This window comes from Erythrolamprus reginae, chromosome 2, assembly GCF_031021105.1.
Source record: "Erythrolamprus reginae isolate rEryReg1 chromosome 2, rEryReg1.hap1, whole genome shotgun sequence".
NCBI classification, from domain to species: Eukaryota; Metazoa; Chordata; class Lepidosauria; order Squamata; family Dipsadidae; genus Erythrolamprus; species Erythrolamprus reginae.
Genome location: NC_091951.1, coordinates 335,925,443 through 335,949,892, shown reverse-complemented (window position 1 = coordinate 335,949,892; position 24,450 = coordinate 335,925,443). Strand labels below are relative to the sequence as shown.

General features: G+C 41.1%; 1 protein-coding gene across 2 annotated transcripts in view; it reads left to right on the top strand.

Moving 5' to 3' along the window:
• The window catches only part of MALT1 (MALT1 paracaspase), a 59,366-nt gene extending 47,685 nt beyond the window's left edge, over positions 1-11,681 (top strand). The window contains exons 14-18 of one of the 2 annotated variants that reach the window (XM_070743500.1): positions 3,778-3,927; positions 6,386-6,543; positions 7,721-7,846; positions 9,979-10,520; positions 10,954-11,681. In XM_070743500.1, coding sequence (XP_070599601.1) covers positions 3,778-3,927; positions 6,386-6,543; positions 7,721-7,846; positions 9,979-10,431 — 887 coding nt within the window. In that variant the 3' untranslated portion in view covers positions 10,432-10,520; positions 10,954-11,681. Of the gene's footprint in view, positions 1-3,777; positions 3,928-6,385; positions 6,544-7,720; positions 7,847-9,978; positions 10,802-10,953 lie in introns of those variants that run through there. The other variant, XM_070743501.1, reaches the window with a different exon arrangement.
• The last annotated feature ends 12,769 nt before the right edge of the window (positions 11,682-24,450 follow it).

The following is a 24,450-nucleotide window of genomic DNA, read 5'->3' as shown; positions in this document are numbered from 1 at the left end:
TCCCAGCGACCGGTTACGTCCCACAGAGTTGGCCTTCTCCGAGTCCCGTCGACGAAACAATGTCGTCTGGCGGGACCCAGGGGAAGAGCCTTCTCCGTGGCGGCCCCAACCCTCTGGAATCAACTCCCCCCAGAGATTAGGATTGCCCCCACCCTCCTTGCCTTTTGCAAACTCCTTAAAACCCACCTCTGCCGTCAGGTATGGGGAAATTGATTCCCTTGGGCCGTTCCCGCTTTACGTATGGTTTGTATGAGACGTATGATTGTTTTTTATATTAAGGGTTTTAAATTATTTTTAACTATTGGATTTGTATTGTTCTGTTGCTGTGAGCCACCCCGAGTCTTCGGAGAGGTCATACAAATCTAATAAATAATAAATAAAATAAATAAATAAAATAAATTTAAAGATATGACAGCCCTGAACTGGGGGGTTATGACTTGTTCCCATTCTTGGATCTGTTGCAGTGGTCATGTGGTTACAAATTCAGGTGTTTGGCAACTGGATTGTAATTATGACATCACAGCAACCCACGGTCACATGATTGCCACCTGCAAATTTCACTGCCAGCTTCAGACAAGCAAAGTCAAAGGGGAAGTCATAAATAGTGACCATACCATGTGATTCACCAAACCACAATCAGAAATACCAAAAATGCCATTGTAAGATAACACAATCACGTGACATCATATTTTATGATAGTGACTAAGTGGCCTGTCCCCATTACCATCATTGTGAGGATTACCCATATTTGATATACTCAGAAGAAAATTATAAGCAATGTTTTCTCTGGCAGGGTTTTGCGGACCAGAAACGTAAATATTATTTATGTGTAAGATTGCACTCTAGGAAATTTATTATTTATTATTTATTAGTTGGATTTATATGCCCCTCCTCTCCGAGGACTCGGGGAGGCTTACAACATACAAAAGAAAACAACACAATATAGTAACCTAAATCCAATTAATTTAAAGCTAAATATACAAATCTAAAATCCCCAATTTTATTAAAACCCAGTCATACCCACTGAGACAGCAGCCATACATGACATTCATCAGCCAGGGGGCTAGAGTCTAATCACTCCAAGCCTGGCAACACAGGTGAGTCTTCAGTCCCTTACGAAAGGCGAGGAGGGTGGGGGCAGCGTGAATCTCCAAGGGGAGCTGATTCCAGAGGGACGGAGCCCCCACAGAGAAGGCTCTTCTCCTAAGCCCCGCCAAGCAACATTGTCTAGTTGACGGGACATAGAGGAGGCAGATTCTCTGGGGACTAAACCGGTTGCTGGGACTCATGTGGCAGATAAATTACCCTATATTTAGATTTTGGTCAGTTCATAAATTCTTTCCCATATCTGACTCACTAATAATAATAATAATTTATTGGATTTGTATGCCGCCCCTCTCCATAGACTCGGGGCGGCTAACAACAATGATAAAAACAGCATGTGACAATCCAATAATAAAACAGCTAAAAACCCTTATTTATAAAAACCAAACATACACACAAACATACCATGCATAACTTGTAATGGCCTAGGGGGAAGGAATATCTCAACTCCCCCATGCCTGGTGGTATAAATGAGTCTTGAGTAGTTTACGAAAGACAGGGGGGGTGGGGGCAATTCTAATCTCCGGGGGGAGTTGGTTCCAGAGGGCCGGGGCCACCACAGAGAAGGCTCTTCCCCTGGGGCCCACCAAACGACATTGTTTAGTCGACGGGACCCGGAGAAGGCCAACTCTGTGGGACCTTATCGGTCGCTGGGATTCGTGCGGTAGCAGGCGGTTCTGGAGGTAATCTGGTCCAATGCCATGTAGTCCAATGCCACTAGTTATGATTGTCACCCATAAGAACAATTCTTTGCATAGCCTGACTTGGTGTTTCATTTGGTTCTACGTCAAGGGATTAAGGTTGTGAAAAGCTAAGGAATCAGCAGGTTTGCCTTGTATAACCTTACTTGTTTCTTTATCAACCTGGAGGGTGAGGGACTTGCACAAAATTGTCCCTCAAATGGATTTTTGCCCTATACCGTATACGCATTTTTAAACAAGCATCTGGAAGCCTGTGAGCAAAACAGCCTGGGGAAATGGTGCAATTTCGGTGGAAACATTATTGGTGGGGGAAGAATTAGTGAGGCATGCATCTGTCATTTTTCTATTGAAAATCATCCCTTTTGTAAACAAAAATGAAGCTTGTTGGGAGAATTTGCTGCTAGCATTATGAAAAACGTTTAATGTGCCTTCATTTATTTGAAACTGATGTGGGTTTTTTGCAGAGTAAGAGCGTATCGGAGAAAGAAATACTTCCTTCTTTGCCCTTTTATATAGATTCTACAACTGGTCACAACTGCTGTTTTATAGTCTGCTTCTAATTTGATGCCATTTCTTTTACTAATTTCCCTGATAATCCCAGAAAATCAAGGAGTTGAGTACTAAATGTATTGGTATTAGGTAGGAATTAAATAGGAAGCTAGGCGGCTCTCAGTTATTCCTTTGATAGCCATTTCTTAAGAATCCAAGCCTGCCTACTAAACAGAGAATAGGAAAAAAAGAATACCAGGCAACATGACACATCCACAAATACAGTCATCAGAAATGCTTAGTTCAATGTTTACTTTTATAAAGGAGGTAGAACAAGATCAATGACGTATAACAAACAAAACAGATAAAAAATTAAGAATTTTGATTAAGAATTTGGCAATTGATACTGTATTGTATTGTATTCTAATTTGAAGGTATGTGAATTTGAATTTCTGTAAGGTATGGAGGAAAAGAAATAAAAAATTTCTACCAAAAACAAATAAATAAATAAATGCTCAGTTCAATGTTTACCTTTATAAAGAGGAAGGCCACCTTCATTTCATATCCCAGTTCTAGAAAACCTCTGCCATTCAGAATATTATTATTATTATTATTATTATTATTATTATTATTATTATTATTATTATTTTCTGGATTTGTATGCCGCCCCTCTCTGGAGACTCGGGGCGGCTAACAGCAATAATAAGACAGTGTACAATAATAATCCAATACTAAAAACGATTAAAAACCCATTGATATAAAAACCAAACATACATACAGACATACCATGCATAAAATTGTAAAGGCCTAGGGGGAAAGAGTATCTCAATTTCCCCATGCCTGACGGCAGAGGTGGGTTTTAAGTAGCTTACGAAAGGCAAGGGGGCAATTCTAATTTCTGGGGGGAGTTGGTTCCAGAGGGCCGGGGCCGCCACAGAGAAGGCTCTTCCCCTGGCTCCCGCCAAGCGGCATTGTTTAGTTGACGGGACCCGGAGAAGACTCTGTGGGACCTAACTGGTCGCTGGGATTCGTGCGGCAGAAGGCGGTCTCTGAGATAATATAATAGAAAGGGGGCAGCCCTAAGTAGACAAAACAGGAATGAATCTCAGCTGAGGGTCCTTGAGACTTTCTAGCAGACACCTGAGGGTAGAACAAGAAGCAATGGGTGGAAACTAAACAAGGAAAGAAGCAACTTAGAACTAAGGAGAAATTTCCTGACGGTTAGAATGGTTGATCAGTGGAACAGTTTGCTTCCAGAAGTTGTGAATGCCCCAACACTGGAAGTTTTTAAGATGTTGGATAACCATCTGTCTGTAGTAGTGTAGGGTTTCCTGCCTAAGCAGGGGGTTGGACTAGAAGACCTCCAAAGTCCCTTCCAACTCTGTTGTTGTTGTTGTTGTTAAATAAATGTTGGAGGGAAAAAAGAACATAGTAATTATGAATCAAAATAAGTGTGGGATATTTTTTTCCAATTTATTTTTAGATATGGGAAAGTGTCATCTTACCAAAGGCAAGCAAGCTTTGGAGATTCGCAGCAGCTTGTCTGAAAAGAGAGCGTTAACCGACCCTATTCAGCAAACTGTAACCTCAGCAGAGGCTTTGGTACGAAATCTACAGTGGGCGAAAGCACATGGTACAGTAAATGTGAAAATAACCTTTTTTGCTTAGCTGTGGGTAAGCCATGACCTTGGGCCAGTCTTTCTCAGTCCAACTCACCTCACAGGGTGGTGGTGGTTGTGGGGAAAATATTAGATGAGTTTGCCGCCTTGAGTTACCGTATTTTTCGGAGTATAAGACGAACTTTTTTCCTCCCTAAAAGAGGTTGAAAATTTGGGTGGGTCTTATACTCCGAATGAAGCTTTTTTCCAGCCCTAACAATGTGCTAACAGTCTTCCTCGCTTCCTGCTCTCTCCGAAGAAGGTTTTTTCCCTAGCCCTAAGTCTTCGCAGGCTTGCTTTCATTCCTACTCCCTCTGAAAAAAGCTTTTTCAGCCCTAACCAAGGGATAAAATAATGCGCTAAAGCTGAACGCTAGCCAGATGAATACCTGGAAGGTAGATTTTCTCCCCCTATTTTCCCACCCCAAAACTAAGTTGTGTCTTTTACTCCAGTTCGCCTTATACTCCGAAAAAAATGGTATTTGTAAGAATAACAACTGCAGGATACAAATTAAGTAAATAAATCTGTAGCCCCTTATGCCCCTAAAATACATCCTTTTCTGCTCTACATCTCACCCTACTCTTTCCCTAGAGAGAAAGAGCAAAGGAAATGAAATATATGTCACTGTTTCCTAGCATAACGTACTTTGTCACTATTACCCTGTTACTTAGGAGCTGGCAGTTGTTTTATTATCCCTCACGTACCCAAAATTTCTTTGGTTGTACCCAGCGGTGGGCTACGAGCCGGAATGCTAAATTGCACTCGTAACCGTGGCTCGTAATTGCTTGCGGGGCCAGCGCAATTTTGCTTCTGCACCTATGTAGGTAGCAAAATCGCGCACGGAGCCTCAGGTACGCCCACAGACACACCTGCAGCTCTGTGCACAAGTTTGCTACCTGCACAGGTGCAGAAGCAAAATTGTGCTGACCCCGCAAGCACTTACAAGCCGTGGCGGCAAGCGCAATTTAGCATTCTGGCTTGTAGCCCACCACTGGTTGTACCCAATCCAACCCCATTTATACCTCTGAATTTTGGCTTCCTGTCCATTTGGGATAGAAAAACTGCAACAGGTATAGCTTTAATAAATATTAAAAATAAATAACCCCCACCTCTGCAATACTTGTATTTAGGTCCCTGACTTAAGGCCACAATGGAGACTGCCCCTTGTAGTTGTAAGTTATGACGGTCATAAAGCAAGCCACCTATGTGACCTTTCTGATTGATGACCTTTTTTACAGAGGCCATTAAGCAAATCACCACAGTGTGTAAGCAAAACCATTTGCTATGGGGCATTTTTCCCAAAACTGGAATTAAATGCCAGTTTTCAGCAAAAAAAAGTAAATTGTGATTAGATCACTGCAGAATGCTGCTGTTAACCCTAAACACAGGCCAAATTCCTGAAAGTGTTAGAAATTTGGAAAAAAATCCTTTAAATGGGGAGATTTGTCATCATTTCAAATGGTTGCTTAGAAACATTGTTGTACATTGTTTTATCATTGTACATTGTTTTATTGTACATTGTTGTATATTGTTTTAACATATTTAATGTTTAAATATGTTAAAGGGTTAAATAAGGTTCAGGAGGGAAGTGTTTTTAATAGGAAAGTGAACACAAGAACAAGGGGACAATCTGAAGTTAGTTGGGGGAAAGATCAAAAGCAACATGAGAAAATATTATTTTACTAAAACAGTAGTAGATCCTTGGAACAAACTTCCAGCAGATGTGGTTGGTAAATCCACAGTAACTGAATTTAAACATGCCTGGGATAAACATATATCCATTGTAAGATAAAATACAGGAAATAGTATAAGGGCAGAATAGATGGACCATGAGGTCTTTTTCTGCCGTCACTCTTCTATGTTTCTATGTTTCTATTGTTTTATTGTTGCTGTGAGCTGCCCCGAGTCTATGGAGAGTGGCGGCATACAAATCTAATAAGTAAGTAAGTAAGTAAGTAAGTAAGTAAGTAAGTAAGTAAGTAAGTAAGTAAGTAAATAGTAAGTTGAGTACCACCTGCATTTGCCCCCCCCCTCCAATTTTGCACCTCTCCTAAAACATTATACATAGTTCCTAGCTATGGTTTCCCCACTTTGCTTAATTATTTTCAGATTTGATAATTAGTGATAGGTTGATTTAGGATGCTGTTAGTAAATGAAAAACAAGGTGTTTTCCCCCCCCGACATGGGCCCATATTTCAGGAGGAAAAAAAGAATAGTGGATTACAGGGCAAGGTACAAAAATACATGATTGCATCTTCCAGTGGTTGGAAATCATTTCCCTATATCTGCAACCGCAGAACTACTAAAATAAACCCTCTTCTGAAATTTGGGGAAGATCACGACTGATAGGCCTGAGGAGCAATGCTGTTTGCAGAGCTGTTTTTAAAAAGAAACAAGTTAGATCACCACCTTCAAAAATGTGCTTGTTTTCAGAACTTTCTGAAAGTATGTGCCTTCAGTTTGAATGCGGCGTTCGGATCCAGCTTGGTTTTGCTGCAGAATTTTCCAACGTCATGATCATCTACACAAGAATCGTAACGAAGCCTCCCGAAATAACCGTTTGCAACGCTTATGTCACCGATTTTCCTCTTGTAAGTTAGTCTCAGAAGATGGCACATTTATGGTTTGGAAGAATATATGTACAAAATATATATTTATTAAATTTTTCCATTTTTTTAAAAGTACATAATCATATTTACAGATGAATCTACATCATATATACATTCCTATCGACATTGTCTTCTAATTACTTTTAGATTTCTTGATATTTTATTTCGATGTTTCTTTTGAGTTTCTTTTTTTTGTCCATTGGTACCATTTTGTCCAGGTTTCATAATAGTCCGATTCTTTTCTATTATTAAATTCCATTGTCAATCTGTCCATCTCTGCACAGTCGTATATTTTCTTGATGATCTCATTGTCTTCAGGTATTTGCGGATTTTTCCAGTTCTGTGCAAATACAATCCTTGCGGCTGTTGTAATATGCAAGCTTAGATATTTTACATTTTTAGAATAGGTACCTCTCATAATACCCAGTAGAAAAAACTCTGGCGTATATTCTATTTTTGTATTTGTTATTTGACACAACCAATTATTTATTTTTTTCCAATATTTTCTTGTCTCTGGACATAACCACCATAGATGAAAGAAGGTGCCTTGAGTGTTTTTACATTTCCAACACATTGGACTATAATTTTTGTGCATTTTAGCTAGTCTTTTGGGTGGAAGATGCCAACGGTATAGCATTTTATATTGGTTTTCTTTGTATATTGTGGATTTTGTTAATTTGATATTTCTCTTCCAAATCTGTTCCCATTCCTCTATATATATATTATGGCCAACGTTTTTCGCCCAGGCAATCATTGTACCTTTGACTATCTCCTCTGGTCTTTCATATTCCATTAGATATTTATATATTTTAGATATTGCTTTTTCTTCTGGGCCTGTCAATAGTTTATCTAGTGGTTGGGTAGTTCTTTCTATACCTGATTGTTCCATATCCTTTTTATATCTAGATTTAATTTGTAGATATGTCCACCAATCCATATTTATATTTTGTATTATTATTAATAAAAAAAGAAATATCATGCTTTAAACATGAAGCACAACTGGCATGATGTAAATTCCCAGAATTCTACAACTAACCATGCTGCTGTGGGTCTTGAAGTTGATAAAGTTTGGTGACCCCTGATATAAAAGATAGAAATGGAGGAGGGGGCTCAAAATCTCACTTCCTCATTTTTATTTTATTGTTTTAAATGTCCACAGGAATTGGATGTGGATCCTAAAGAAGCAAATAAAGGAACTCCAGAGGAAACTGGCAGCTATTTGCTTTCAAAAGATTTGCCCAAACATTGCCTCTACACTAGAATAAGTTCACTACAGAAGCTAAAGGTAATTAACTTGCAGGCAAATTTGGTTTGCTTTCTTGTATTCTACATTCCCTGAGTGGCAGCAATGCCGTTCAATTACTGTTTAGACGTACTAAGGTTATGCATTGCTTGTAACTTTAAAAGCAGAGTATGTATGTTGAAGGAGTGGCAGGGTAGCCTAGTGTTGAAGATGCTTGCCTCCCACTCGAAAGGTTGAGAGTTCAATCCTAGGCAGCAACAGATGTTTCTCTATCAGGGTGCAGAGAAAACATCTGCTGTGAACTCCGCAGGGGGGTCAAGAAGAGCATCCGGCCAGTAAATGCTCAGCTCCATTCAGACACCCCAATTCCATCCCGATAAAAGGAATTATAAGATCCGGTCACAATTCAAAGTGTTGGTTATGACCTATAAAGCCATTCATGGCACCGGACCAGATTATCTCAGGGACCGCCTTCTGCTGCACGAATCCCAGCGACCAGTTAGGGCCCACAAAGTGGGTCTTCTCCGGGTCCCGTCAACTAAACAATGCCGCTTGGCGGGACCCAGGGGAAGAGCCTTCTCTGTGGTGGCCCCAGCCCTCTGGAACCAACTCCCCCCAGAGATTAGAATTGCCCCCACCCTCCTTGCCTTTCGTAAGCTACTTAAAACCCACCTCTGCCGCCAGGCATGGGGGAACTGATATACTCTTTCACCCTAGGCCGTTACAATTTTATGCATGGTATGTCTGTATGTCTGTTTGGTTTTTATTATAATGGGTTTTTAATTGTTTTTAGTATTGGATTATTATTATATGCTGTCTTATTATTGCCATTAGCCGCCCCGAGTCTTCGGAGAGGGGCGGCATACAAATCCAATAAATAAATAAATAAAATAAATAAATAAATAAAACGGGGGGAAAGAGAGTATTGAAGGCTACCAAACTGCAAATGTTTCAGGTTTCATTCACTGGATTTGGGTCAGTGGTCTCTGGAAAAGTAAAATGAAGTGTATGGGGAAGTTGCTGGAAAAAAAAGAAATGGTAGGAGATACTGGTTTCTCTAACAAATCTTAAATATGCATAGGGCTGAGAAATGATTTGGGAATGAAATATAATTGGAGATGCAGGTAATTCTTAATGTAGAACCAAGGTTTTGTATGCCCTAGTTTGCAGTTCAATGTTACTGGAGAAAAGAGTTATGCAAACTTAGGTTAACAATCCTTAATGCCTTTTTGGCAATACTGTTACAGTGAGCTCTGGGTACTCCAAGGTCCTTGACAAGAGTGAGGGTCGTCTACAAGTTGTATCCGCCCAGCTTCTATTTTGCGTTCTGTTGTTTGTTTGTTTTTGCCAATTGTAAGACAGAGGAAACTATTTTGTTTTGACTACAAAACTTCAACTACCCTGTTCCCCTAAAAATAAGACGTACCCTGAAAGTAAGGCATGTCAGAGGTTTTGCAGAATTTGCTAATATAAGGCACCCCCCGAAAATAAGGCGTAGTCAAGTTTACATACGGTACAGTGGAAAAACATACGGTACCAGTCAAAGCTGTTCATAGCGGTACCGTAATAATGTGACGTCCCCTGCTGGCCCCTTCCATCGCTTTGTACCGTCCAGTACAGCAGACACAGTCTGCTGCTGTCTCACCGCCATTAGTCTCCACTACAGTGTGTAGACTGTAGTTCCTCTGGTGGCCGGAAGCTGCAATAGCAGGAGTATACTGTTGTACCATATAAGTGCCGTTGTTTGTGTGTGTGGGTGCCATACTGACAGGTACCGTACCGTAATCAGTGTACTGTACGGTACACTTTCTTTGGGGGGGTGTCAGCTTTTCTGCCTGTGAATTTGTCTTATTTAAGAAATATAAGGCACCCCCCGAAAATAAGACGTAGCACAACTTTTGGAGCAAAAATTAATATAAGACAGTGTCTTATTTTCGGGGAAACACGGTATCTCTATTGCCCTCTCCCTATCCCTCATACCACTGTGGCAGCACTAAAGCCTCTAAGATGGCCTCGGTCAGCTTCAGAGTGGACAGTTAGATGACTAGTATCCTTTTTGTGACTTTCATGATAGGAATACAGAGATCCTTTGATTGCAGTCATTATATTTTGTTGGGTTGAATGCCTGGCAGTAAGAGGATATCATTATTAACGTATCTCTCTTTAAATCATAGGAAGATTTAACATTCACCGTTTGCCTGCATTATGAATACATGGGACTTGAGGACCCGGTGGATGAAAGAAAGACGGTTAACATCGGCAAGCCGCTGGTTGCCAAATTGCGCATTCACCAAGGACATGGAAAGTGCAGCTGCTTCCAGAGCTGTCCTTTGCCTAGTGGCGCCACCTCCGCCCAGTCACTGGCCCCAGAGGTATCTGGATTCTGCCCATCGCACCTTAATCAGCCTCATTTTTACCCAGGCTTCGTCCAATCAAGTCCTTCTCTTATCGAAAGCGTGAGGCAGCCACCACGATGCCAATGCACGATGGAGCCAGACAGGTCAATTGCTTGGCAGACAAAATGGCCGCATTCATACAATTCGGGCCTGAGCAATATTCCTGTGGAGACCACAGATGAACTCGAATCTGACTTCTCGGGAAGTTTAAAACTTTCTCATGAGCCTTAGCCAACGTCATTTTGTAGGCTGGGACAACATTTTCAATGGCCCCGGGATGAAATTCCGAGGCCTGGTGATATCTTGGTCTGGAGCCATGCGTTGGGCTTACAGTACAGTGATACCTTGTCTTAAAAACGTAATTGGTTCCGGGACGAGGTTCTTAAGGTAAAAAGTTTGTAGGACGAAACAATGTTTCCCATAGGAATCAATGGAAAAGTGATTAATGTGTGCGAGCCCAAAATTCACCCCTTTTGCCAGCTGAAGCGCCTGTTTTTGCGCTGCTAGAATTCCCCTGAGGCTCCCCTCCATGGGAAACCCCACCTCCGGACTTCTGTTGCCAGCGAAGCACCTGTTTTTGCGCTGCTGGGATTCTCCTGAGGCTCCCCTCCATGGGAAACCCCACCTCCGGACCTCCGTTGCCAGCGAAGCACCTGTTTTTGCGCTGCTGGGATTCCTCTGCTGGGATTCCCCTGCAGCATCACAAAAACACGGCAGTCCGGAGGTGGGGTTTCCCATGGAGGGGAGCCTCAGGGGAATCCCAGCAGCGTAAAAACGGGTGCTTCGCTGGCAACGGAAGTCTGGAGGCGGTGCATCCCAGAGGCGGCGGTGGGTTTGTAAGGTGAAAATAGTTTGTAAGAAGAGGCAAAAAAATCTCGAAAAGTTTGTATCTCGAAAAGTTTGTATGATGAGGCGTTTGTAAGACAAGGTATCACTGTACTTGGCTGAGGGGGGGCGGGGAGAGAGTTAAAAATATTTTCAGACAGCCAGAAATAAAAGCTGCAATATTCCCAGATATTATCCCTCGCGAGGGGAAAGACGAAAAAGAATTTTTTCGCTCCGAGTCTCCGGAGAGGGGCGGCATACAAATCTAATAAATCTTAATTTGGTAAAGGCAGACTAGTTTTTGTGGGAAATGACTCCCTAATAACCCAGCACGTTGACTTGTCAGAATAAGCACAAGCTAAGCACAAATCTTTAAAATACTGAAATTTTAATGTGCTAATTGAAAGGCCTACAGGAGTTATGATACCTGGGGTTCCTCAGATCTCCCCCCCCCCGACCAATGAATGTTTTTAAAATGACTGTTGAATGAATGGTATTGATAGTTTTTTTAATTAGAATTTTAAAGATTGTTTTTTAATGTATTAATTGGATGGTTATTACTGTTTCCTGTTTTTTTTCTGTACATACTGTGAGTCGCCCCGAGTCCTCGGAGAGGGGCGGCATACAAATCCAATTAAAACTAAACTAAAACTAAACTTCCACTTCACCAGGCAATGAGGAGAGGGAGAATTAGCAGACAGCAATAGCACTTAGACTTATATACCACTCTACAGTGATTTACAGCCCTCTCTCAGCTGTTTTACATATTGTCCCCAACAATCTGGGTCCTCATTTTACTCAGCTTGGAAAGATGGAAAGCCAAGTCAACCTTGAGCCTGGTGAGATTTGAACTGCCAAACTGCAGGCCGCTGGCAGTCAGCAGAAATAGCCTGTAGTACTGCACTATCACCACTGTGCACTAGGGCTCTCTAGTCCAGAAAATCAGGTGATCCTGATGGGCAGAACAGACATACGTGTAAGCAACGTTTTGGGAGGAAGAAGACAAACTGGCCAGTGACGGAGTGTGAAAAGGAGACATCACAGAATTATTTTACAATCCAAGGAAGTGGCTATTAAAGGAAGTTAAGGGACACCGAGCACCAACTTCCTTTGCTCTCAATTACTGCTAAAACAGTCCGAATGTGCACGAATGGTGGTGGCAGTTGAGTAAGAAAATCAGTAAGATAAGATCTACCTCCCCCCTCCTATCCTTCCACGAGAGCCTGGGTGTACTCACTGAGTTAAGCCATTGTTTATTTTAAACATAGTCTGTTCAATAAGGTCACAGTGGCCATTAGGGTTTATAATCATGGCTTACAAATCTCACGTTGAGCTTGCGCAATTATGATTATCCCAAAGGTGTTTTTTTCAAAAGGCAACTGGACTTCCTTTGGTGTTACTTGAAGACGTTTTGCTTCTCATTCAAGAAGCTTCTTCAGTTCAGAGTGCTGCTCAGTTCTGAAAGGGGCTTTTCCAAAAGGCAAAACCATGAGCTGGATGACTGATAATCTCCATATACATGTCGCTGTGATCATGTGTATCAAGTTGGTGCCACCACTCAGTGATAAAATAGTTCGGATTTTTTCCATGTTTAATTTGAACCTGATCATTTCCGCCTTTGGTGAGAATTCTGAATTAGTTGGTTTGATGAGCCATTTGTTTGCTTCCTTGGTTGGCCATAGTATTTCAAGGAGTCCTTCCATGATTGCTCCAGATTTAGTTCTTCCAGTATCCCAAACAGCCAAAATGTTCTTGGTTTTGTTTCTGCTGGACCCTGTCTGTCCCCAAATTGTTCATCAGAAATTCTAGAACATGATGGCCAATGTTCCCTCTAATTTTTTTTCGGTGTCGGCGGAAAAGTATAGTGTCTGAGCGGCAGTCCCGTTGGGACTGGGTGGCATAGAAGCGTTTGAAAAGCGCGTGTCTGAGAAGCGTGCCGCTTCCCTGGGCAGCCAGCTTTGCTGGTAGGTGCAGGGCTTGACGTCAGTGGGCCCCGACAGCAACCTCCTGACCGCCGTGCTCGCCTTGTGCCGCGGGGGGGGTTGCAAACCCCTCACCTCCACCCCCTCCTCTCCCACCACCCTGCTGCCTGAGCCCATGTAGAAGGTAGGCTTTTGCAAAAGGTAGGCAATCGGCTCCTGGGCAGGGTTGAAAAACCCTGCGCTGAAGGCTGGTGCTACGTGCGCCATGGCGCACTGCGCACTTTAGCGGGAAGTGATGATGGCATCTCCCAGGACAACACATATGTTCCAGGTCATACTTATTCTTCATTCTATTTCAGATATCAGGTCAGCTTTAGTTATTTAAGCACCTTCATCCATATCCCATTTACAGTATTTACCGATAATTATTGGCCTGTCCCCCAAAAAAGTTTGAAAACATCCAGTAAAGAAATGAATTCTTGTTTAGGCTTTTTCCTGCATTTGCTATTTTTCTTAATTTAAGATATTCCCAAAAATCTAAATAAAACAAGTTTTGAAGAACTCCTTGGTTTGGTTTTTTGTTTCCTCTCCGTGCACACATGCAGGACACTATCCAAGACAACAGAATGTTGCAGAGAAATTGTGCAAAAGGATTTTGAGATTCTTTCTGCGTACCCTTCTGTGCTTTTTACCAAATTGGAAAGACATGAAATTTATTTTTGGCAGGATAAACTAGGATAAAACAAAGATCAAGGTTAGAAAAAAAAGAGTTGGATCTGATTGTGGGCTGCAGAATGGAATCTTGGGATGATGAGAAATCCTCCTTTGCATGTTAATGGGATAAGCAGATGGGGAGCAGTTTGAAATGTTGCCAAGATGCAGAATGGAGCATAGACACATGGAGTGAATCACAAACACAATTTCATCCCTCCACTGATTCTGAAGGCCCTCAACTTTGTTTTGTCATTGGGCCTGGGGATCCCATGGAATATGGAGCTTGTAAAATGGACATCTTGTCTGTAGGTTTTGAAATGCACTGCCCTGTGTTTTTCGTTTATTATACTTTTAACTGTATTTGAATGGTTTTGTTTTGAATGGTTTTGTTATATTAATTGTGTCTGCCGCTCAGTTCCATACGTGAAATGGGTAGCTACATAAATTAATAAATGCATTAAGTTGGTGGCAATTATACACCAAATTCATATGAAGAATGCCAGATGCTGGCAATTCAGTTGTTCTGTCACAATCTCTGCTTCGGATAAATGACCATGAGTGTTTTGGTCTGTCCGTGGCTATGGGCTTCTGAATGCATCTAATGAGCTCCTCTGTGACAAAATATCGCACCAGAGAACATTGGCCTGGTGAAACACATCATGCTCCCTAGATAGCCTTATGGACTGAAGCTGAGCTTCTTTATACGTAAACTTTGCAGAATTTTTCTACTCATTACAACTCCACAGAGAGCATCACAAATATTTTAGAAAACAAGATTGTATTTCAAAGATCAAGGAATAATACACACTAAAAAATGGAGCAGTAATAAGTGACTGGAAGATGTTCCTAAACTGATAAGTCCCATCACATTAGTATTGTATTACAATCCCCATAATAACCAGGTAGCACAGACAACATACCAATTAGCAATGTTGGTAACTAATGTAGTTACAGTTGCAACAGGTGTCCACCTGCAAAATGTAATGCAACAGGTGTCCACCTGCAAAACGACTTCAGCTGAAGGCATGCTTATTTCTGATTTGTTTCTTGGTTTGTTTTATTTGATTGATTGATTGATTTCTATGCCACCCTTCTCAAAGCGACTCAGGGCGGCGTACAATATTATAAATGCAACAATATATAAAAGAAGTCTAATTTACTTTAAAAGAATGATACAAATTGCTAAAAGTGTTAAAAAACCCATATACAGACATACACATTCATTCATCCAATCCAACCATTCATAATATTGGCTGGAGACAATCTCATCACCCAGGGTCCCCATGCCCGCCGGCAGAGGTGGATCTTCAGAGCTTTATGAAAGACCAGGATGGAGGGGGCGGTACGTATCTCCAGAGGGAGTTTGTTCCAGAGGGCCGGGGCCACCACAGAGAAGGCTCTTCCCCTAGGTCCTGCCAAATGACATTGTGGCAGATGGGACCGGGAGAATGCCGACACTGTGGGATCTAACCAGCCGCTGGGATACATATGTGGTTGCCATTCAAGGGTGGGGTGGGGTGAGGAGAGCATGGGGGTGGACTCAGGAATGTGGTGCCTCAGCTAATCATAACATCTCCCAGATGCTGTGAGCCAGGGACATTTCAACATACATTTGTCGAAATTGAGTGGCAACCTACGCCTGGATTGATTGTACCATGTAACCTGAGCAACAAAGGGAGGTGGGGAGGTCTTATTCTTTTAACTATCCATAGGCACGGAAATAATTTAGCACCAGCTTCACCTTTCTAAGTGACAGCAGGATAATGACGGTAGGCACAATGGTGCACTTATGCACACCCATTACAGACCTCTTAGAAACGGGGGAGAGGTCGACTGTAGACAGTCTAAGGTTAAAGTTTTTGGAGTTTGGGGAAGAAACCACAGAGTCTGTTAGTGCATTCCAGGCATTGATCACTCTATTGCTGAAGTTGTATTTTCTGCAGTCGAGTTTGGAGCGGTTTACATTTAGTTTGAATCTATTATGTGCTCATGTATTGCTGCAGTTGAAGGTGAAGTAGTCATTAACAGGAAGGACATTTTGGCATATAATTTTATGAACTACATTTAGATCAGATTGGAGTTGATGTAGTTTGTCTAATTCCAGTATTTCAAGTCTGGTGGAATAAAGTATTTTGTTGCAAGCAGAGGAGTGAAGGACTCTTGTGAAATATTTCTGGACTCTCTTGATTGTATTAATGTCTGATGTTTTATTTATTTATTAGATTTCTATGCCGCCCTTCTCGAGGTGTCTTAGGGCAGCAATGCAGGTTCCGGGGAGGTGAGCTGTATTCCAGAATTGGTCTAGCAAATGTTTTGTATGCTCTGGTTAGCAGTGTAATGTTGCCAGAGAAGAAGCTACGTAAGATTAGATTAACAACTCTTAGTGCCTTTTTGGCAATGTTGTTACAATGGGCTCTGGCACTTAAATCGTTGGATATGAGTACTCCAAGGTCTTTGACAGAGTGAGGGTCATCTACATGTTGGCTAGAGCAAGAAGCAATGGGTGGAAACTAAGCAAAGAAATAAGTAACTTAGAACTAAGGAGAAATTTCCTGACAGAACAATTAATCAGTGGAACAGCTTGTCTCCAAAAGTTGTGGATGCTCCAATATTGGAAGTTTTTAACAAGATGTTGGATAACCATTTGTCTGAAGTGGTGTAGGGTTTTCTGCCTAAGCAGAAGGTTGTTGTTGCTGTTGTTGTTGTTGTTATTATTATTATTATTATTATTATTATTATTATTATTATTAATTCATTTTTTATGCCGCCCTTCTCCTTAGACTCAGGGCGGCTTACAACATGTTAGCAATAGCACTTTTTTAAACAGAGCTAGGCTATTGCCCCCACAATCCGGGTCCTCATTTTACCCACCTCGGAAGGATGGAAGGCTGAGTCAACCTTGAGCCGGTGATGAGATTTGAACTGCTGACCTTCAGATCTACAAGTCAGCTTCAGTGGCCTGCAGTACAGCACTCTACCTGCTGCACCACCCCGGCTCGTTGGATTAGAAGACCTCCCAAGTCCAACTTTGTTGTTATTAAGTTTGTATTTTGTACTCAGATTCTTTTCGTCAGTGTGCAAAACAGAGCATTTGTTGGTTGAGATTTTAAGTTGCCAGTTGTTTAACCATTCTGCTACATGATCAAGATATTTTTGAGCAGAAAGGCCCATCAGGTCCTTGTGCCCAGGAAGATCCGCAGATCATGCACAGGGTCTTTTGGGGGAAATGCCATCCCATCAAGCACTAAAAATTGTATATGTTCCTAGGTCCAGAAGGTCCTCCAAAACTCTAAGCCGCTCAATCTTGCCAGGGCTGCACAGCTAAAAGTGGATGAAGGTAATACGAGCTGCCAATTAGAATAGAGGACAAAAAGTTGAGAACACTTGTGACAGAAATAGGGAACCTGTCCTTCTAGCATACAAATTCCTAAGCTCTGGCATGAGATTGGTTGAATCTAATTCCAATGTGCTGTGAAATTTCCAAGAACTTTCAGTTTTCTACATTCAAAATTTTAAATCAGGGATGCCCAACCTTGGCAAATTTAAGACTTGTGTACTTCAACTTGAATTTTCCCATGGCTGGCTGGAGAATTCTGGGAGTTGAAATCTACAAATCTGAAAGTTGCTAAAGGTGGACATCCCTGTTTTAAATGCTTCAGTTCTATGCTTAACAACCTCTATCTTTTTTATTAACTTGTGGGACTAAGTAGCTATTGCTTTTGAAGTCTGGATATATAGTGGTACCTCTACCTAAGAATGCCTCTACATACTTACAAACTTTTCTAGATAAGAACCGGGTGTTCAAGATTTTTTTGCCTCTTCTCAAGAACCATTTTCCACTTACAAACCCGAGCCTCCGAAACTGTAACCGGAAAAGGCAGGGAGAAGCCTCTGTAGAAATCTCCCGGGAGGAAACAGGGCCTCCACCCTCCCTGTGGTTTCCCCAATCACACACATTATTTGTTTTTGCATTGATTCCTATGGGGAAAAATTGCTTCTTCTTACAAACTTTTCTACTTAAGAACCTGATCACGGAACAAATTAAGTTGGTAAGTGTTCACACACACACATGTTTGAAAATTCAAAACAATGTTCTTTATAATGAAAATTCACTTAAACCAAGCCCTCTTTTGGTATAGCAAAGAGCACTCGTCTCCAAACAAACTGGTAATTTGTACAAGTCCCTTATCAGTTCTGTGATACTTATCTTGCAGCTGTGAGGCAATTCACAGTCCTTTTTTCACAAAGTGAAACACACTTTGCTCTGGTTTAGTTTCAAAGTGGGGAAAAATCAGCAAACAAAAAGTCAAAGTCAGTAAAGCAGTCACGATACACAACGATCAGATAATCCTCCACAATGGCCAAACCCACAGGCTGCTATTTATAGCAGCCTCACTAATTACCACAGCCCCACCCAACCACAGGTGGCCTCATTTTCTTTGATAATAATCTCTCAGTTGTTGTTGCCTATGCATCACTCTCCGCATGCGTGCCTGTATCATTAACTCTTGTTCTGAATCCAAGGAGGAGCTAGATAATTGATCTCCTTCGGAGCTGTCTGCCCCACTCTCCTCCCTGTCACTCATGTCTTCTTGGTCAGAGGAGCCTTCATCAGCATATTCCACCGGGGCGGGGGGGGGGCAAACAGGCCTGCAGCATGTGGATATCTCCCCCGCATCCACGGTCCTTGGGGCAGGAGCTGGGCCAGAACTAACCACAACAGTAAGTAGAGGTACCATTGTATTTTGATTAGTTCATCATATGCTATCAAGTCCATGTTGGTTCTTAGTGACCATGTCAAATATTCTAGTAAAGAACCACTTAATATATGAATATTATTTTACATAACTCACACGAGACAAAGAAAATGATAGTGCATTGCTTTTTGACACAACACTGATTCCCTTTTTCATGAGATTGAATTTTTTGCTACTGTAAAATTTTTTGCTATTGCAAAAAGGCTTGGGCCCTTTAAACATTTCTTTAGAAAGATAAGAGAATTTCCAATAGATGTTAAAACTTAGAATCTCTCTTTCTCCTCAGGACAGTTTGTAAGTTATAAGGAAGCTGGTTTTAAAATAAAAAATGTATTTTAATTTAATGAGTTAGATGTATTTAATAGTGAAGAATGTCACTGTTACTTGAACTGATCTTGCTATGGGAAATTCACTTAATTATTTCACATGTATGGCCTGTCTTTCTACCCATAGGGGATACAAAACAGCTAATATTAAAACAGAAATTACTGCATGGTGAGGAAGAGGGAGAAAGTTACAAGATCTTAAAATAGTCTTCTGGCTGCTCCAGCAATTTTCTTACTACAGTGATACCTTGTCTTACAAACTTAATTGGTTCCGGGACGAGGTTCTTAAGGTGAAAAGTTTGTAAGATGAAACAATGTTTCCCATAGGAATCAATGGAAAAGCGATTAATGCGTGCAAGCCCAAAATTCACCTCTTTGCCAGCCGAAGCGACTGTTTTTGTGCTGCTGGGATTCTTCTGAGGCTCCTCTCCATGGGAAACCCCACCTCCGGACTTCCGTTGCCAGCGAAGCGCTCATTTTTGCGATGCTGGGATTCCACTGCAGCAAATGCAAAAACAGACAAGTCCGGAGGTGGGGTTTCCCATGGAGGGGAGCCTCAGGGGAATCCCAGCAGCGCAAAAATGGGTGCTTCGCTGGCAAGGGAAGTCCGGAGGTGGGGCATCCCAGCGGCAGCATTGGGTTTGTAAGGTGAAAATAGTTTGTAAGAAGCGGCAAAAAAATCTTAAACCCCGGGTTTGTATCTTGAAAAGTTTGTATGACGAGACGTTTGTAAGATGAGGTATCACTGTATTTCCATCACAGTAAAAGATCTGTAAGTGTTTGAGATCATGACATTCTTGCAGCATGGAGGTCAATTTGGGTCACTGGTGATTTTGAAGTAAAACTCCGGCAGAACATTTCCCCTGCAGCTTTGTCTTACTGGTTCTCAGTCTGATGAAGGGAATATGTTTTTCAACCTTCTTGCAAAAGAGAAAAAAGCATTTTGGTGAAATTCCCCTTGGGTGGGGATTGGATCATTATTTTAGTTGTAATGTGGTGGACATGTGTTTTACTCTGGCCTACACAGATCGGAACAAAGGGAGAATCCACAGGCTGAGATTTCAAATCAAACACTTTTATATGAAAAGCAGGATTTATACAAGCAAAGCCAGGTGTTTCAGTCCATCTTGGCAGCATTCCCTGTTAAAAGATTTATTGGATTTATATGCCGCCCCTCTCCGCAAACTCGGGGCAGCTCACAACAATAGTAAAAACAATACATAATAACAAATCCAATACCCACCAATCCAATTACAATTTTAAGCTAAAAAGTTCATAAAAAACAACCCCAGAATATTAAAAAAAACAAGCACACAATCAATCTAACACCACAACAACATGGGCAAGGGGGAGATGTTTCAGTTCCCCCATGCCTGACGGCAGAGGTGGGTTTTAAGGAGTTTGCAAAAGGCAAGGAGGGTGGACCACTCATAACAGATAGGAATACAGGTAATCATCGACTTTAGATGATGATGATGATGATAATAATAATAATAATTATTATTATTATTATTATTATTATTATTATTATTATTATTATTTATTAGATTTGTATGCCGCCCCTCTCCAAAGACTCGTAGATCATAATTGAGCCTGAGATTATAGTTGTAAGATGTAACAGTCATTAAACTGATTGGTACATCTTATATGACTACACACGATTTTATGATTTTTTTTGCAGCTGATGGTTGAAAAGCAAACACCACGATCATTATAAGCAAATGCTGCGGTTGTTAAGCAAACCCATTGTTTGCTACATTCTGAAATCTTAACTTAACTAAAACTTTATTAACTAAAACAAGCAATCTAAAACCCCAATTTAATTTTAAAACAGTCATTTCTAGTCAACCAATATACATTCCATTCAGCATACATTCCATTCATACCGTAGGAAGGGGCTGATGTCCCCAGGCCTGTCAGCACAAGTACGTCTTCAGACTCTTACAGAAGGCAAGGAGGGTGGGGGCAGTACGAATCTCTGGGGGGAGCTGATTCCAGAGGGCCAGGGCCCCCACAGAGAAGGTTCTTCCCCTAGGCCCTGTGAACTAACATTTTACAATACTTAATTTGGGGAGCAAAGTTTAAAGTTTCGGCTGGCGGGACCCAGGAGAAGAGCCTTCTGTGTGGCAGCCTCGACCCTCTGGAACCAGCTGCCCCCCAGAGATTAGGATTGCTCCCACCCTCCTTGCCTTTCGTAAACTCCTTAAAACCCACCTTTGCCGTCAGGCATGAGGGAATTGAAACATCTCCCCTTGCCTATGTAGTTTTATGTACGGTATGTTTGTGTGTATGCTTTTTAAATAATGGGGCTTTTAATGTTAGATTTGTTATTTTAGACTTTTAATATTAGATTTGTTACTGTATATTGTTTTATCACTGCTGTGAGCCGCCCCGAGTCTGTGGAGAGGGGCGGCATACAAATCTAATTAATAATAATAATAATAATAATAATAATAATAATAATAATAATAAATAATAATAATAATAACAACAACCATAACTTGCAATCTTTTGGCAAGTTTATCTACCAGTATGGATGAGAATAATGGAAGGAGAATGGACATATTTCAGTTTTCTGAGGCATAACATCATTCCTGTAATTTCAGTTCTATTAGGTGATGCGTGCATTCCCAAACTATTCCACTAGAGGTCACACATTTCACATCAGTTACTTATCTTCATCCTATACGCATGATGGCAAAAATGTGGCACACAGAGGCATATCTGAGAGCACGCAAGGCATTGCCCTATGTCAGCTCCAGCGTGCATGTGCATGCTGGCCAGCAGATTTTCAGCCTTCTGGAGGGTGGGTGGAGGCTGTTTTCATCTTCCCCAGGCTTCAGGAAAGCCTCTGAAACATGTAAATGGCAAAAAAATGGCCCAGTGGGCCTACCAGAAGTCCGGAGGCTTCAGTGAGGTCTGCACACATGTGCGGGACGGGAGTGTGTTTGTGTGTGGGGGGGGGCATTGCATTATGGGTGTGGGCACATGCGGCACCCTATTGCACACGCACACACCCTTTTAACACCTGAGCAAAAAAAGGTTCGCCATCACTGCCCTATACTCAATCTGTATAGTCTGGAGGACAGAAGGGAAAGGGAGGACATGATCAAAACATTTAAATATGTTAAATGGTTAAATAAGGTTCAGGAGGGAAGTGTTTTTAATAGGAAAGTGAACACAAGAACAGGGGGGCACAATCTGAGGTTAGTTGGGGGAAAGATCAGAAGCAACGTGAGAAAATATTATTTTACCGAAAGAGTAGCAGATGCTTGGAACAAACTTCCAGCAGTCGTGGTTGGTAAATCCACAGGAACTGAATTTAAACATGCCTGGGATAAACCTATATCCATCCTAAGATAAAATACAGGAAATAGTATAAGGGCAGACTAGATGGATCATGAGGTCTTTTTTTGCCATCAGTCTTCTATGTTTCTATACTATTGAGCTGTTTCAACATCTATGACAGCGGGGGAAATGAAGATAGGATATTGGATCCAGAATCCAAGAGCAATTAAGGATGGAGCAAAACTGTATCAGAATCAAAAGCAAAACTGAAATATAATAAGTTCAGCAGACTATATCCCAAGCATGTTATATGATTTTGTGATACATATTCATCTATTAATATCAAGAGATTCTCAGTCATCCAGGTCCTGGTTGTCCCAAAGGTGCTTTTTCAAGAGGCAAATGGACTTTTTTTTTCTTTGAAGACATTTTGCTTCTCACCCAAGAAGCCTCTTCAGCTCTAAAGAAGCTTCTTGGATGAGAAGCGAAATGTCTTCAAAAGAAAAACCAAAGTCCAGTTGCCTCTTGAAAAAGCACCTTTGGGACAACCATGACCTGGATGACTGAGAATTAAGGATCCAGATTGTGGGGGCCAATAATATGACTCTATAAACCGCTTAGAGAGGGCTGTAAATGGATCCAAGATGGTGGCAATGACAGCTGCCTTGGTGAAATGCTCTCAAATGCTTTATTTTCTATTATTCTCTGTGATTCTTTATGGATTTCATACTGACAAGACCATCTGCTCTATTAATCCTCTCATCATTCCCATCATCCATCTCCTCCAACTAATGACTGCATGACTGTAATTCTGTTGCTTGTATCCTTACAATTTCTATTGACTGGTTCCTAATATGATTTGTTTGCTCATTTGTACCAGGACTATCATTAGGTGTTTGTACCTTATGATTTTTGATGAACTTATTTTTTCTTTTATGTACACTGAGAACATATGCATCAAAGACAAATTCCTTGTGTGTCCAATCACAATTTGCCAATAAAAATTCTCTGTCTGTCTGTAAAGCACTTATAAAGTGATGTGTAAATCTAAAAGTTATTGCTATTTTTTTACTCAGTGTTATTCCAGATAAAAAATAGATTAAAAACAATCATAATTTACTAAGACATATACTGACAGCTAGAAAGACAAATTTTGGCCCCACACTGGAAAAATGTAAAGTTACTGATAATGCCAGATTGCACAATTTTAGACCAAAATGGGAAGCAACAGTCACACTAAGAATATACATTAAGCAGGAATTGTTTCTTTTTATATTATAGCACATATTTCATAGCTAGACAAATTTAGATATTTAGAATATGGTTTTAGAAAAGATGTGGCCAAAGATAGACAGGAGTGATAACTTTCAGTGTAAAGTATTCATATTTTTAATATCTATCTAGCATTTAATATCTATTTAGCAAATGTGTTGCTGGAGGTTTTCGATGTTTATTTATGCTCAGAATTTTTCTCCCTTGTCTTTCATTATTTTAATAATAAAATACATTTTTAAGAAAATTATTATGCCACCTTTGGTCCCATATTATTCATCACTTGGATGTATCTTGGTGTTGCTATTCACAGCTGATATCACAGATGGCTCCTTTTTTCCCTTTCTTTTTTTTTTTGTGAAAGCCTGTAATGGCCTACCATATGCCTAACATTTGGTTTATGTTCTCGTTTGGCCACTCTTGCAGATCTTCAACCTCATAATGTATTATAGCACATAATACAAACATTTTCCTGTTGTGGGTTCAAGAGAAGAAGGTCTCAGGCCTGCTGAACAAATAGTTGCCTAACGTCCCCTGTCCAATTACCTTTCCTTTTCTCACATATCCTATATATTCTCTCCCTCTCATCCACTCCTCTTCTTTTTTACTTACTATCCCTATATATACTACTTAATGTCTATTTCATTCCATATGTATTGTATATTGGACAAAGAATAAATAAATAAATAAATAAATAAAATAAATTTTCTGTAGATTATCTGAAATAGCTTTTTCTCTAGGGCAGTGATGGCTAACATTTTTTTCCTCAGGTGCCGAAAGAGCGTGTATGTGCGGTGTCACACACCAGCGAGGGCCCATAATTCAATGCCTGGGGAGGACAAAAAGAGCTTTCCCCATCCCCCGGAGGCCCTCTGGAGGCCGGAAATGGCCTGTTTCCCAACTTCTGGTGGGCCCAGTAGGCTCATGTTTTGTCCTTCCCAGGCTCCAAAGGCTTCCCTGGAGCCGGAGGAGGGTAAAAATGACTTCCCTCATCTCCCTCAGAGGCTCTCTGGAAGCCAAAAACACCATCCCAGAGCCTCTGTGTGAGCCAGAGATCAGATGGCCAGCGCATACATGCACATTGGAGCTGAGTTAGGGCAATAGCTCATGTGCCAGCAGATATGGCTCCACGTGCCACCTCTGGAA